Source organism: Polychytrium aggregatum (genome assembly GCF_025602895.1).
Source record: "Polychytrium aggregatum strain JEL109 chromosome Unknown BJ171scaffold_24, whole genome shotgun sequence".
Taxonomy (NCBI): domain Eukaryota; kingdom Fungi; phylum Chytridiomycota; class Chytridiomycetes; order Polychytriales; genus Polychytrium; species Polychytrium aggregatum.
The window spans coordinates 419,722-435,234 of record NW_026516226.1 but is presented as its reverse complement, the minus strand read 5'-3'; the positions used below and the strand labels follow the sequence as shown (position 1 = coordinate 435,234).

General features: G+C 57.1%; 4 protein-coding genes across 4 annotated transcripts; 1 reads left to right on the top strand and 3 right to left on the bottom strand.

Annotated features, from left to right (window-relative positions):
* Positions 1 to 13: 13 nt before the first annotated feature.
* On the bottom strand, positions 14 to 1,615 carry BJ171DRAFT_460354 (mannosyltransferase putative-domain-containing protein; the record flags this gene model as incomplete). Its single annotated transcript, XM_053108440.1, has 2 exons — positions 14 to 417; positions 742 to 1,615. 2 exons carry the CDS (start codon positions 1,613 to 1,615, stop codon positions 14 to 16), a joined length of 1,278 nt encoding a protein of 425 aa, XP_052965600.1.
* Positions 1,616 to 9,994: 8,379 nt separating this feature from the next.
* On the top strand, positions 9,995 to 11,111 carry BJ171DRAFT_145182 (uncharacterized protein). Its single transcript, XM_053105742.1, has one exon. The coding sequence runs from the start codon at positions 10,237 to 10,239 to the stop codon at positions 10,804 to 10,806; it is 570 nt and encodes a 189-aa protein (XP_052965599.1). The 5' UTR covers positions 9,995 to 10,236; the 3' UTR covers positions 10,807 to 11,111.
* BJ171DRAFT_145181 (uncharacterized protein) lies at positions 11,112 to 13,580 on the bottom strand. Its single transcript, XM_053105741.1, has 6 exons — positions 12,995 to 13,580; positions 12,661 to 12,735; positions 12,522 to 12,551; positions 12,168 to 12,331; positions 11,859 to 11,932; positions 11,112 to 11,608 (listed from the first exon to the last, which is right to left on the bottom strand). The coding sequence occupies exons 1-6, from the start codon at positions 13,484 to 13,486 to the stop codon at positions 11,418 to 11,420; spliced, it is 1,026 nt and encodes a 341-aa protein (XP_052965598.1). The 5' UTR covers positions 13,487 to 13,580; the 3' UTR covers positions 11,112 to 11,417.
* Positions 13,581 to 13,640: 60 nt separating this feature from the next.
* On the bottom strand, positions 13,641 to 15,387 carry BJ171DRAFT_509821 (ubiquitin-conjugating enzyme/RWD-like protein). The gene is made up of 6 exons (XM_053111443.1): positions 15,081 to 15,387; positions 14,911 to 14,937; positions 14,592 to 14,748; positions 14,205 to 14,352; positions 13,982 to 14,066; positions 13,641 to 13,845 (listed from the first exon to the last, which is right to left on the bottom strand). Exons 1-6 carry the CDS (start codon positions 15,242 to 15,244, stop codon positions 13,833 to 13,835), a joined length of 594 nt encoding a protein of 197 aa, XP_052965597.1. The 5' UTR covers positions 15,245 to 15,387; the 3' UTR covers positions 13,641 to 13,832.
* Between the last annotated feature and the right edge of the window lie 126 nt (positions 15,388 to 15,513).

The window sequence follows — 15,513 nt, the reverse complement described above, 5'->3', positions numbered from 1 at the left end:
CAATTGTATTACCTTAGGGGGCCGAGGTTTTGTTCTCGTTCAATCTCAGCCAAACTGATGTCAGACCTCGAGCCCTTTCCAGATACCGCCCCTCCAGTTTCCCAGTCTCAATCTCGGGCTGTGCCGACTTGATACATAGGCACGACGTAAGAGCCCCATATCCCCAGCTGAGCGGCAGCCAGGTCGTATCGGTGGCCCAGTGCGTGAGATTGATTGGGATACTCTCTCCAGTTTTCTTGTCCGGAATGATTCCGCTGTTGATCCACAATGGGTCCATGTGCTCGTCGGGATGATAGAGGCTGCCGCAGATGCGACCTGTACCTTCTTCGAGATACCCAAGTGCTCCCCCGCCCGGCGGGTTGAAGTAATACGGCGATCCCATGGCCTCGAAGGCAACCCAGAACGTCTCCTTGTCGCCTGGTTGGTTGGTTGGTTGGTTGGTTGGTTGGTGTAGCAGCGAGTGGGAATAATGATGCGGAGTGTGACGATGTGTGAACGATCGTGAGCAATCGCAATCGGAATCCCATGGTGAATGTCGACCACCAACTCGATCCTCCTCACCGAGCCAACTGATATCCACCCGATCAATTGATCGATCATCTCGTCGAGTCCCATCACACAGCACACAGCACACAGCACACAGCACACAGCACACAGCACACAGCACACAGCACACAGCACACAGCACACAGCACACAGCACACAGCACACAGCACACAGCACACAGCACAGACTACGTACCGTGGAACACTGTGATAAAGTCCGAGTTGAAGTAGTCCGTGTTCATCAAGCAAATCAGCAGCAGCTCGTGGGCCGTGCGGGCCTTGTCAAGCACCACCACGCCAGAGTCCATCTCGTAGATGCTCAGGTGCCGGAAGATGCGGCCTTTCATGGCGTATTCGGAGGGCTCCCCGATGATGTTGCGGACGTAGCTGCTATATCGCCCCGTTTCGGCGTCAAACTGCATGCTGCGGTCCCGAAAGAACAGCGCTCCGGTCTGGAGATAGCCCTTGTGCTGAAACAGTACGCTTGGTTCCTGCAGGAACAGCGCATCGGCGTCCATGAAGATGACCTCACGGAAGGTTGAGAGCAGGATCATGAAAGGCTTCATGAACCACCCGCTCACCTCCACGGGCCCAAGCCTTGACGAGATATCGATGACACTGATCCCACCGGCCCCGCCGATGCTGCGGAGCGTCTGGATCTTGTCGGCATCCAGATCGCCGCTGCCGTAATAGTACATCTCGATCGGGAGACTGCAGCCGAGTACTTCGCGAAGCGTCGTGACGAGGTGGAGGGCAAACCGATAGTGTGTGTTTCCCACCGAGATCACAATGCCGCGCTGGTCCCTGAAGCTCTGCAGCAGCTTTGGAACCGAGTTGATGCGACGGTCGTGGCGAAAGAACGGGAACAGGGTGCGTTCCAGCGATCCCAGGGCGGCTTCGACATCATGCAGCCTGGCATCTCCATCGGCCCGCACTGAAGCATCGGCATGTCTGCGTCCGCGTGCATCGTAGACAGTCGAAAAGAGGTCTCGGAAGAGCCGACATCGCTGTGCAAGTCCACGCAAGTCGTTTCTCGCCAGCGAAGTGTTGCTTTCTCGGAACTCGGCCATGAGCACATCGAGCTTGGAGAGTGCTGGCCCGGGGCCGTCCACAGAGACTGGCTTGGGGGCCAATGCGGTGGATGGATAAGTCAGTAGTGGCCGATCTGGATGCGGGTCATGGAGTGGAGGAGGGCCTGCCATGGCAGTGACTTGGAGACTCTCCTCCAGGTCGATCGCAGAGATCCTGTCGATGAATTGGCGGCGGATCAGCGCTTGGTGATCCAGCTCGTCGCATGGCGAATCGCTCGTCAAGGTCCAGCAACCCAACAGCCCGGAATTTCGATATGATCAAGCAATGCGCATATTCCTGATGACTTTGTGACCGACACGTGGGAAACGACGATACCTCTGAAGCCCAATGTGCACCAAGCACAGCACAATGGAGATCAAGACCAGCAACGTGCATCTCTTGAAGAAGACGATCAGGGGACGCACTAGCCTGAACGAGAGCATGGGCAGCTTCATGGTGCTGCTTCTAAGACGAATGCGATGTCGTCAGCTGATGTGTGAATAGTATGCGAATGGTGTGTGGGTGGTGTGCGAGGCTATGGATGCAATCGCACAGGTCGAATGAGACACAGTATGGTCGGATGATGCGTCGAAGTTCACAGGCTGAATTTGCGATCGAGGCGTGCTTCAACACGAATGGTGAATCCCATTCCGATGGATTGTACAGTCCTGCGCGAGGAATCGGCGGCCAGGCTGGGAGCCGCCAAATGAGCCCGGGGTTGAGACAAGTGCGAGCCGGCATTTGGCGGGAAACGGCGGGATGGGGGTGGCCGAAGTCATCCGAGGAGTGGTGTGATGCAGGTGGTGCAAGCGATGCGAGTGGTGAATGCGGTGCAGTCGGCGAAAGTTATAAAAGTGATGCAGGCGCACCAAGAAACAGCCGCCAGGGAACCCAGTGGGACAGACAATGCTCATTTGGCATCGTAACTGAGAGCGCCAAGCCGACGACAGAATGCGATCAACACGCAGCACTTTCCGAATAGGCAGGATCGACGAGATCATCCATGCGATCCATACTGACGATGGACGGCAGCGTGGTGGACCTTGCGGATCCTGGGCGTGGTGCGATACGGATTGCGCATCGACAGCATCCACAGCCAAGGAATGGTGAGCGTCGCTGATTGGTGGCATTCCGCCAATCACAGCTCGGGCTGATGATTCGATCCGCCACTGGATCGAGCCAGATTGGATACAAGGGCCAAGTCAGCAGCAAGGGAGACAATCCACAAGGCCCGGGTCTGGTCTCCCCGGCATCAGACACATCCCAATATCCCACCGTCCCAGCATCCCAACGTGCCAAGCCGACCCAGCAGGTCCGTCTCCTTCGATGGCCCAGAGCCCGTGCATGTCCACGATGCGCAACTCACCCCGCTCCCTGGTTGCAGATGGACGACCCCTTTGACGAGTTCCTCAGGCAAGCAGACCTGGCCAAATACAAGGATGTCTTCCTGGAGAACGAATACGACAGCGTCGACCTGGTGAGCGAACTCTGCAGCAGATGTCCTGTTGCATATCGCGGTGCTGACTGTTGGCCGCTTCAGCTGCTCGCCCTTGAGGTGTCTGACATGAAGGAGATTGGAATGAAGCCCGGCGCCATCAAGAAGCTCCAGATGGCGCAGAAGCAGCACGAGCAGACCCATACCCAAAGCGCAATCCCGACATCCTCGCAGACACACCCACAGCCGCCACCCCAGTCCCAGCCCAGCGAAGTCGTTGTTCAGGGGCCCACCAGAGTCCTCACTGCCAACGACTACGTTCCAGCGCACCCTCTGGATGGCTGGGTCTGCCAGAACAACTTTACGTCTCACGAAGTCTTCATCAGGTGGCGTTGATATCCAGCATCAGAGCGACACCACATTCGCCTGTTCCGCACCAACTGATTCACATTGACCTCCACTTGCTGACCGACCGTCCTTCCACAGCTACCGGGTCGAGAGCGACGCTGTCAATGCATCGTCGCTGCATGGGACCCTGGCCACAACCCCTCGAGGCCACACGGCGCTCCATCCATACCTCGACATCCAGTGTCTCTGCAACGGCATGGACTGGGAGCAGGGTTTCATCAACGGTCTCTACAAGTCCTGCGTCATCATCGTCATTCTCTCCGAGGACGGTCTGAAGCGCACCTTCAACGCACATGTCTGGCCCGACAATCAGTTCCTCGAGGTGGGTCAGGTGCTGATCCTGGTCTCATTCGTCAAACCATAACTCACATTCACTCGTCCATCCACAGATCCAGCACGCCCTCAAGTTGATGCAGGACACCGCCGCCACCGACCACCCCGTCATCGTTCAGCCTGTCCTCATGTGGTCCACTCGCAAGTTCGGCGACGAGACCCTCAAGAAGGAGTATTTTCCGCCAGTTAACAAGTTCCCTGACTTTCCTCCGGCGCACAAATCCAGTCCACTCTTCGATAATCAGCCGATGACTGTCCAGCAGACATTCAAGGAGCTGTTCAAACTCCAAGCACTCAAGGCTGTCGATACAGCCGCTCTCAGACAGTAAGTGTGAATGTCTCCTTGTGGATACCACTTCCTATCGCTGACTCATGGTGCTTCCAGACTCGTTCCTGGGTTACGAGAGCTTGTCACCAAGACCAAGACGGCAACTGACCAAGGAGCAACATACCACCAAGGCGGGCCCATCCAGCTCACTGCCGACCAGGATTCGCTCTTGCGATCCCTCCTCGATCCAGTCGACTCCACTTCCGACAGAAGGGCACTCGAGGATCTGTATGTCGAGAGCACCCGCCAGTGGCTGTTCGACCAGACCACCGACTGGGTCAACCAAGACACTACCGACACTGTCCTGTGGGTCAATGCCGTTGCTGGTGTGGGCAAGTCTGTTGCTGCCGCCCAGATCGCCAACATCCTCACAGCCACCAACCAGCTGGTGTCGGCGCTGTTCCTCAAATACAACGACATCCGCAAGAGCGATCCACGAATTGTGTTGAACACCATCGCATACGGTCTGTGCAAATGGTACTCGCCGATCGGCCGCAAGCTCCTCGATGCTGGCCACACCAAGGACGACCTCGATAAGATGAGCATCCCCGATCTGTTCAAGGCCGTGATTGAGGATCCACTCGAAGCCATTGGCGACTACAGACCCAAGGGATCGGTGATGATCCTGGTGGATGCACTCGACGAGTGTTCTCCGCGCGACCAGCTGCTCAGTCTGCTTGCCTGGCGCTTTGTCGAGCTGAACAAGACCCGTCCGTGGCTCAAGCTGCTGCTGACATCTCGTCCCGAGGAGGACATCAAGGCAGCATTCGATGGAGTCCCGACCAAGACGATCGAGCCCTCGAGCGAGGAGAACATCCGCGACCTCGAGGTGTTCATCCACCACCGACTTCGAGTGTATGACATTCTCAGTGACTCGAACCGCACCGAGGCAGTCGCCATCCTGCTGGACCAGTCCAAGACATTCGTGTGGATCAACCTGATCCTCAACACCGTCGACGCAGCAGCCAAGGATGGCCCAGTGACACTCGCCACGATCAAGGACATCAACGACAGCGCCGCCGATGTCGGGCAGCTGTATCACAAGACATTCGCCAAGATCCACTCGCAGTCGAGCCACCTGGCCGAGCTGGTCACGGTGGTGTCGGCAATCGCCACAGCCCAGTCGATCCTGACCCCGCAGATCATCGCCGATGTGTTTGGACTCGAGATCGGCGTCGTTCGCGAGTGTCTCAAGAGCCTCAGTCTGGTCCTCGATCCAGGCGCCAATGGACTGGATCCCCGAGACAGCCAGTCCACCAACACCGAGGTCAAGTTCAACCACAAGTCGGTGGCGGACTATCTCCTCGGCGATGCATCGACTGGCCATCCGTGGCATGTGTCGACCTCGTTCCACACGGTGTTTGCCAAGGGATGTCTCGGCGAGATCCTCTCGCACGACCCAGTGATCAACATCTGCGATATCTACGAGTTCCACGACAAGATCCCTGACCTCGAGGACAGGGTCGCAGTCAAGATCACACCGTCGCTGCGATACAGCGTCGCCCACTGGATCACACACTTTGTGTGGTGTGTGGAAGGAGTGGCCGAGTCGAGTCCGGTGTGGCAGTCGGTCGAGATGGTCGATGTGGCAGCGGTGCTCACTCGGTTCGTCAAGACGCATGTGTTCTTCTGGCTCGAGTGTGGATCGCTCACACATGTGGTCAAGCCGATCATCGAGCAACTGGCTGTGCTGCGAGGAGTGATCGTCAAGGCACCCAGCACCATCGTCGACGACACCACGAAGGAACTGGTCAAGGACACGTATCGATTCATCCGCGAGTTTGCCGATCCGATCATCAAGAGTGCACCACAGGTGTACAACTCGGGGTTTGCATTCACACCGAAGCAGACGGCGATCTACAAGACATATGCCAACCAACTCGAGGACAAGATTCCGTTCCTGGTCACGGCTGGTCCAGCACCCACCTGGGATCCGTGTGAGATGACACTCACATGCCACTCGAGCCAGGTGAATTCTGTGGCAATCTCACCTGATGGCAAGTGGATTGCCTCTGGTTCTTGGGACAAGACCATCAACGTATGGGATGCTGCCACCGGCCAAGTGAGGCTCAGCATCGATGGGGGTACAAGTGGTGCTAGTGTTGCAGCTATCGCACCAGATGGCAAGTGGATCGCCTCTGGCTCCGATGAAAACACCATCAGAGTGTGGGATTTCACGACGGGCCAACTCAAGAAAACCCTCAAGGGACACGCAGAAGGTGTGACCAGTGTGGCGATTTCACCTGATGGCAAGTGGATCGCTTCCGGCGCAAGCGACAAGACCATCAAGATCTGGGATGCCACCACGGGCCAAGTGAAAAGCACCCTTGAAGGACACACAGACTATGTGTGCTCGGTGGCCATCTCACCTGATGGCAAGTGGGCCGCCTCTGGTTCATGGGACAAGACCATCAAGGTGTGGGATATTATCACTGGCCAACTGATGCACACCCTCGAAGGACACAAAAGACATGTGTACTCCGTGGCGATCTCACCCGATGGAAAGTTCGTCGTATCCGGCTCTTTGGACAGCACGATCAAGGTGTGGGATGTGATCACATGTCGCCTGAAGCGCACCCTCGCGGGGCACTCAGACTCGGTACACTCCGTAGCGATCTCACCCGATGGCGAGTGGATCGTCTCTGGCTCTTGGGACAACACCATCAAGGTGTGGAGTTTGGCTAATGGTCAAGTAAAGCACACCCTTGAGGGACATACAGAATATGTCTTCTCTGTGGCTGTTTCACCCGACAGTAACTGGATCGTCTCCAGCTCGTTTGACGGGACCATGAAGATCTGGGATGCAGCCACAAGCCAGGTTTCCCCGTCTCTTGAGGGACACACCGACGATGTGAATGTTGTCGCGATCTCGCCGGATGGCTTATGGGTTGCCTCCGGCTCGGATGACGAGACCATCAAAGTGTGGGACACCGTAACTGGCCAGGTGAAGCACACCCTGAAGGGACACTCCGATGATGTGAATTCCGTGGTGATCTCGCCCGATGGCAAGTGGATTGCCTCCGGCTCCGGTGACAACACAGTCAAGATCTGGGATGCCAGTACATTCCGCCTTAAGCATACTTTCAAGGGGCACACCGATTCGGTTTACTCGGTGGCCATCTCGCCGGACAGCAAGTGGATTGTCTCTGGCTCTGAGGACACGACCGTCAGAGTGTGGAATATGACGACGTATCGGCTGCAAAGCACCCTCAATGGACACACCAATCCCGTGTACTCCGTAACCATTTCGCCCGATGGTAGCTCGATCAAATCGTACGATTGCGATGGTGTCCAAATCCTCTGGGTGCGTCGCAGTGACCAGTTTGTTCGCTCCAGTGCAAGCGCCAGCGAGATCGCTGCGACTTCATTTCCTCTGTCCTCCTTTGATTTGTTCGAAGTCGATAAGGTTCTCCAGTGGATTCGCCACGGTGTCCACGCCGCCAAAGTCCCTCATGCCCTCCTTCGCTGGGATTTCGACGGATTCCTCCCATCCGGGGCACTTGTGATGGTCAAATTCCGCCTTGTTGTCATTTTGGTAAGCCTCTTGTTGTCGACTGCCTCCTGCGAGCCCTGCTGACACCCATATCTTCACAGCCAATCTATCTCGATACCCCAGAGATCCGGCTTGAGCTGCAACGATACCTCGCAAACCGCGCAGCAGCTCGGTCATCCTCGCCCGAAAGTCGCGGGTCCCAGCTCGAAGTGCTCAAGGGCCTGTTCAAATGGCGCCAGTAGACCGAGGATTGAGCTCGCTCGCAACGGCCGCTATCTCAGTTTGAGGTGTGACTGGTGCAGCCCGTCATCATGGGATGGAGTTTGGGGAGCCAGTGCGTCTATGTTTTTGTATTTGTATTTGTATTTTGTCGTCCGTCATCTTGATCCCCTGGCACCGATGCTGGCGTGGTTGGGGTCGGCTTGTGTGTGCGTGGGAACGTGTGGATGTGAATGCGAATGTGTGGCACGCACGTGGGCTTGCTGTGGCGACGCCTGAACACGGAAGCGTGCCCACCTGCACGGCGAGACGGGGACTTGCATCGTCCAATTGGTCGCCGAACCAATGCGAATGTGAGTCTCGATGCGAATGCGGGTGTCGATGCCGATGCGGGTGTCGATGCCAATGCGGGTGTCAATCGCAATGCGCGGCAGCTCTGTTGGCGACAGCCCGCCACAGCCTTGCACCACCCTCGCACCACCATTGCAGCACCATTGCAGCACCCTTGCGACACGCTGTCCGACTCCCCCCGTGTTGGGTCGCGGTGTTTGCGTTTTGCTGTGCTGGTTTCATCGCGGCCCTTTCCTCTGCTGTCTCTGTGGATACAGGGCTTGTCGCACGGCTTTGCCCGCTGTGACACAGGGCGTTGATTGAGAGTGTCCACTGATGTCTGTCGACTGCGAGTGTTGATGTCTGTGGATCGACGCCCACAGAGGATCGCCTGTGTCCCTGTACCTCGTCTGCTGCCCGGCTCAGTCGCCGCTCCTTTGTTGCCCTGGCCTGCTGTGCCCGCACCCGAGCAAAGGATCGATCCTGCCGCGGCTCTGTGGCGGCTCTGCGGGCGGCTCTGCTGGATCGTCCTTCTCCTGCTCTTGCTCTTCTGCTCTGGCTCTTACTCCTGTTCATTCGCCGTCCTTTCCCCCACGCAGAGGACGCTGCTCTCGCAGGACGAACGCTGTCCTCTCCCCCGCCTTCCTATCTCTTTTCGATTCCGTCGCGGCATCTCCGTCGCGGCATCTCCGTCTTGACAGGCCCTGCATCCAATCTCCCGCAGCACAACACAACTCAACACAACCCGTCCTCGAACTTGTCCTGAATCCGCTCACCTCCAAGGCTCCGTCGCAACCATGACGCCAGTGCTGCTGATGAGCCTCGTCTCGGGGACCCACCTCGTGCTGTCGCTGGCACTCGTCGTCTTTTTCGGGCTGGACGGCGCATTCTATGCTCTCGGGATCACGGCGGCGCTGATGGTGCTGCTGCTGGTGTGCTCGGCCCTGGCGACTCTCCGCAAGAGCAAGCTCTTTGCCTGGCTCGTAAGTTCGCCCCATCTGGTGTCTCCCTTCGCCGTGCCGGTGGTTCTCTGTCGGCCGATCCCCGGGTTTCGGCCCAGCTGTCAGTCCCATCTAACATCCCTCTGTGTCCTGCCATATTCGGCGTCGGCTGCTTCTTCTCCAGTACATTGTCATTTGCGCACTGTGGGTCATCATCGGCATTGCGCATCTGCTCCTCCTCATCGGAGTCGTCACCATCCCGCTCGCCAACCCGGTGCTGTGGCAGGGAAACAGCATGGTGCAGACATATTCGACCCCGTCGCTTTCGCCGTCGCTGCTGTTCGCCTCCTCCTCCTCCAGCGCCCCAATGGACTCGCTCGGCTTCAGCAAACCCTCAAAGGCCGTCCCTGCCGGACTCCGTCGTCGCCAGGATAGCCCGTCTCCGCCGCCTCCAGCCCCTGTTCCTCAACCCACGACGAGTGCTGCTGCTCCGCCTGCAACTTCGTCCATCACAGTTCCAACGGCGCTGAGCCTGCCGGGCCCCGGAGGCGCCAGCACCAGCACCGCTGCTCCGGCCTCGGCCACACCCTCATCCGCCTCGTCAAAGTCATCGGTCCTGCCGTCGCCGACCTCAGCGTTGGCTAACCCAGCGATCCTGTCAACTTCCACGGGCAAGCTGATCGTGACGGGCGTACCCATGGCCTATGGCATCCACATCTGGGTTCTGGTGAGTCCCGAGCAGCCTCCTGTCGATGTGTGCTTGTGGGAGTGCGTGCGTTGTATCCGCAACCCCCCTCAGGTCGGACTGGTTCTGTTGCTGTGGCGTCTCCCTTGATCTCTGATTGGCATCCAAAACCTCACGGCTGACTCCGCTGCTCCCCCTTTCACTCTTCCAGGCGGTTGGCGCCATCGTTGCCTTCTTCAAGCTGATCCGGGATCCCGACGACAACTTCAGTAGCCACAACTACAACGCCAATCGCTTCTCCAACGAGCGGTACACACGATTCGATCAGACTCCACCCAAGGCCTTCCTGACCAAGAACAGCCGCGATGGAACCGGCAGTCGCGACGGAACTGGCAGCCGAGACGGAGGAACCGCTGGTCGCGGAGGCAAGGCCGCCGAGGACTATGAGATGACCGAAAAGCTGCCTCGGCCCTCCACCGGAACCATGAACCTGCTCGAGGGACGTCACCCCGACGCACCCAAATCCAATCCCAAGCAGACCAACCGAGGACCACCGCCGTCCATGTACAACTCGGAGCGAGGAGCGCCATCCACGTACTATCCCGAGAGAGGGGCGCCGTCCATGTACAACTCGGATCGCCGGACCATGAAGCCTGCCCGCCAATTCTCAGATGACGACGGCACACCAAAATCCATGTACGCCAGGCCGGGCGGCAAGCAGTCGCCCAAGCAATCCCCCAAGCAGTCGCCCAAAAGCACCACAAAGTCGGTGCCCACCAGCGGCGGTGGCAATGGAAAGCGACGCCGCACCGTCAAACGCTATGTCCCTGTCTTGGATGACGAGCTTTATCTGGATGTCGACGATATTGTAGAGATCGATGAGGAGTACGAAGACGGCTGGGCTGTGGGAACAAACGTCACCACGGGCGAATACGGTGCCTTCCCCCTGATATCCGTCACGTCCGAGAAGGGACCGCTCAAGAAACGAGCCCAAAGTCTGTACGGTGGTGGCCGCTAGTCGTTGCCGCCTCCCAAGCGCCTTCCGTCCCATTCCCCCCGCCTTTCCTTTTTTTGTTTGCTTCTTGTCGTCTTTTTGTCCCTTCGTCTTTTCTCTTTCGTTTCTTGCACTTGGCATGTCGCTCTTGTTCGGTCGCACCCCTACCGTTCCAAGGTGTCTCGTTCTTCCGATTATCCCCCATTGTTCTCTTTCTTCTCCCAGCGCTGCATATCCAGTGGCCTCGCGCTGCTCGACCCCTCTCTTTCCCTGTCAAATACTCTCATTGATCTCGACCTGCTTGCACATCCTGCTTGCACATCCTGCTTGCACATCCTGCTTGCACATCCTGCTTGCACATCCTGCTTGCACATCCTGCTTGCACATCCTGCTCGTCTGTACGATGCTTGCCCCTCCCCCCGCTCGCTTGCGAGAATATAACTGGTCTTTGCCCCTGTAAGACAGCCCAGAAGACATCTTGCCGAGGAGGCCATGGCGGATGCTTTTCTTGTTCCGAATCCTGCTCCTCCATTGTTTGCTGTACGCCCCACTGCACATCATTGCGCGTCACTCCGCCTCATGGTACATTTCCCATGATGCAGCAGCACGGCCGCTTCGACGTCGGCTTTCGTGCTTCACGTGCCTTCGTAGCGGACACCCAGACTTTCTTTGGGCTTGTAGCCCATCTTGCGGAGCCGATCGGCTGCGACTCGATCTTCTTCGAGCTTCTTCAGGCCAAGGACTTGTTCCTTTGTGAATCCGGGTGTGGGATTGGTTGTCACGGCCGATCTTTGGGCTCGAATCCCCTGTTGAACTCGCTCCTCGTCTGCCACATACACAATACACACATACAAATACACACATACAAATGCACAAGCGGATCGTATGAGTGAGAAAATGACAATGGGTGCGTTTCGATCAAGAGTTGGAGCCCACAGCCCTTTCTAGCGGACAGGGTGGCATGCCATGACAATACACAGCTCCCAATTGCATCTCGAACCTCGCAGCGAATTGCTCGGGTTATCTGGCAGAGTTGACTGGCCAAAGCCAGTGATACTCGCCAGTAAAGCCCTTACCTTTCCCAAAATCAAATGCTGCGTCATTGGTATCCAGCAGAGCCGAGGTGCCCTTCACCATCTGCTGCCTCTCCCTGGATCGAGCCATCAAGACGTCAGCGATGGCATGTGCAACAAGCAACAGCGAACCTTTCACGCTCGATCGTTTTCTCCAACAACAATGACAGTCATGTGCACGGACATTCTGCGCATTGACGGCCCACACAGACAATGTTCCGTTGGGCGACTGCCTCCGCGCTCTCCGGCTCGACTACCGTATCTGCTTTTGGTTGTAGGCAGCAAAGGCGGCAGAGCCTTTGAATTACGCACCAGTATTGCAAGTCATAGTACTTGTCGTGAGGCAGAGTCATCGTGTTGTAGTCCTCGATATATTCTTCAAAATACTTTTTCATTGCGACAGTTGAAAGGGTCTCGGGCGACATTCGCTTGACGTCGATGAGCCAAGCCCGAAACTCGTTTTCCTTGTGATAGTACTGTGGATATCAGGGACACAGCACACGCCAAGAGCGAGAGAGCACACATATCATGAGTATCAGTCTTGGTTATATCTGCGTCAATCAGCACGAAATACAGTCTATCGATGGCTGCACCACAGCAACGGCATATCCGGAGACATTGCCCTGAGCCAGTGTCGTTGATCCAGGAAGAGAACGCAAGACTCACATCACTACTGCGTAGAATACCGCGAGCACCCTGTGTGCAGCAGAGAGATCCCGTTAGTATTGCCGGGGACGAGTCAACAGGCGCGGGGTTTCATAGCGATGGGCCTGAAGGAATCATGGCTTTGAGGTTGGATACGTACATAGTGTTGTTCGGACGACTTGGACTTGGACTTGTCCTTGGAGTCCTTGGACTTTTTGCTCTTCTTCTTCTTGTCCTGGACAGTGGATTTGACACCGGGGTGAGCAGGATGATCAGGATGAGCATGAGAGGGTCAAATCTCTCCCCGCAACAGCATACATCAAGCTTTTCATCTCCACATTCCTTAAAGGAGGTGGGTGTGCATGTGTGCATGTGTGCATATGTGCGTGCTTGCTTGCACATTGACTAGCGGCCGTCCCCCCCCCTCAACAAGCCTCCTTGGCTTCCATCGAGGAACCGCCATGAGCCACTCCCCCCTCCCCAAACCAACCCACCTTCTTTTTGGAGTCCTTCTTCTTCTTCTCTGACTTTTTCTTCTCTTTCTTTTCTTTGCGGTGCCTTCGGCGCTCGTTCTTGCTGGATGAGTCCGAGTCCGAAGAAGAGTCCGAGGAAGACTCCGAACCGGCGCCTGTGCGGGAACGCTTGTTCCTTCCTGGTGACGAGCGGCGCTCAGCGGCACTACTGTCAGAGGAGGGCGATCGCCGACGAATGCGGGAATCGGCATGGTCGTCGATATCGTCTCCGTGGCGGCTCCTGCGCTCATGGCGACCATCTCTTCTGTCACGGTCGTCTCTTCTGTCTCGATCGTCTTGTCGGTCTCGATCGTCTCTTCTGTCTCGGTCGTCTCTTCTGTCTCGATCGTCTCGTCGGTCTCGATCATCTCTTCTGTCTCGATCGTCGTGACGATCCGAGGATCGAGGTGCCTCTGATGCGCGGCGATCTCGAGATCGGTCCCGCTCTTGTCGATCGGAGCGTTCCCTACTCATGGTGTCCGTAGAATTGGGTGGGTGATATTTGCAGAGGGTTGGTCGCTGGACGATTTGCGCCAGATCAGATCAGATCCAGGCTAAGGTCTTCCCGACGCCCGCCAGCGACTGAACAGCGCTTTCATCCACGCGTTTCCCCCCTCCCTCCCCGCCTCTCCAAACATTCTGTCGGCAAACAGCGGACATGGACCATTGCAAGTGACTCCAAAGGCGCTGTATTGAGAGCATGGCTCGGTTGATGCTCATCACATCCGCTAACAGCGACTTCTGGACTGGCCTATGCTTCAGCGTCGCGCACTCTGCCTCGACTCCAGCAGCCTTCCATGCCCTCTGAGCCTGATTGGGGTCAACAGGCATATCTACACAAAGCAAACAGCGGGCGATCGTCAGGAAGGTGTGCGTTCCGAGACACTTCTGCACTTGCGGATGCCGACAATACAGTTTCGAACTCGCGACCAGCATTTATCTCTGCCAGATAGAAGGCAGCCAGCTCACCGCTTGGTCCAGTCCCGGGCGATCCGATCATGTTCGTCGCGCTCATGGATATACTGCTGAGCGATGCTTCCAACCAGAGGGTCGTCTGGAATTCCGAGCACACCACCGGCGTCAGTATGGCCAGCAATCCGTCACAATACCTTCTGCACGTCCAATTCATATTTCAAGCCCCACACGCTCGGCTCGCCGACGTCGGGCTATCCTGTTGCTTCTCGACACTTACGTGGATTGGCGTCCGTCATGAGAGAGCAGATCGACAGCAGCACCTTGGAAATTGTCAACGCAGGACTCCAGTTGTCCTTCAGAATATCCAGGCAGATGGCGCCCATGCTGTTGATGTTGCAGTGATAGATTCGGGTCCGGAACGTAACCTGTGAAAGAACGAGACGCAAGCTCAGTCCCGGTGCTGTGGGAACATGGGCTGCTCCTCCAGTCGAGCGATCGGCCTCCATCTACAAGATCGGCGTTTTGCTTGCGGCCCAATCCATACTGGTGCTTCGCTCGTCCGTATCGGATGGGATGTTGCGATCGTCATAGATAGAGAGTGCTTGCGGCAGTCGACAGGCAGTGTATCGGCGTTGCCAAGGACATGGATATGGCGCAGGCCTACCTTTGGGGGCCGGAACGGATAGTCCTCAGGGAAGCTGATATCCAGAAAGAACACACCGCCAGCATAGGGCGACCCGCCAGGACCCATGATGGTGGATACCCACTCATAGAGATTGTCGCCTTTCGGGCCAGCGCTGCAGTTGCATGGAGGATCGAGACTGATGTGGCCGCATGATAGCCGATCCCAGCACACGTAATGACCAGATGTTCGAGAGAGAGAGAGAGAGATGGGATTCGCATCAGCAAGATCGAAGACAGAAACGGGCGACGCCGAAATCGCCGGTGGAGAGAGAGCCTTTCGATGGTTATAACTGGCCCACCTGATCTCGGCCAGCTCCTTTTGGATCCTGGATGCAGCAAATGGCAATGAATGGCAGCAAATGGCAGTGAATGGGAATGGTGGCGATGAGTATATCTAGCGTAGACGAGTGTCCACAACCGGCTCAAGTACAGGTTCTCTGCCGGACCTGACTCGGCGGAGGCCGCTCACCTCTTGGCACTTGTCGTCGCAGCCGATATTTTGTGCTGATTCGAGGGTTTCTTGGCCGGTCTGCTCCCACCGGCGAGGTTCGGTGCAGTAGGTGCGGGAGTAGATGCCGCAACTGCAGGTTGTGGAGTCGGGACAGAGGACGACGCCGAGGGGGAGTTGCTCATGGCCTGCCGACAGAGCTCAAATGTGGTTGATGTTGTGGCGGTTGGTCGGATGCTTTGGGATATCAGCGGTCGATCAGTGCCGGACAGGGCTGGAGGGCAGCGAGGTCGAATGTGCCGAGAGGGTCGTCCAGATCAGAGCCAGAGCCGGTCGAGGATCGATCGTGTGGCCGGCGGCGATCCAACACTTCCATGCAGCCTCGCAGCGCCGTCGCCGTTGGGGCCATCCAAGCATCATGCGTCCGGGCATCGGGCGACCATCCAGCCGAGCG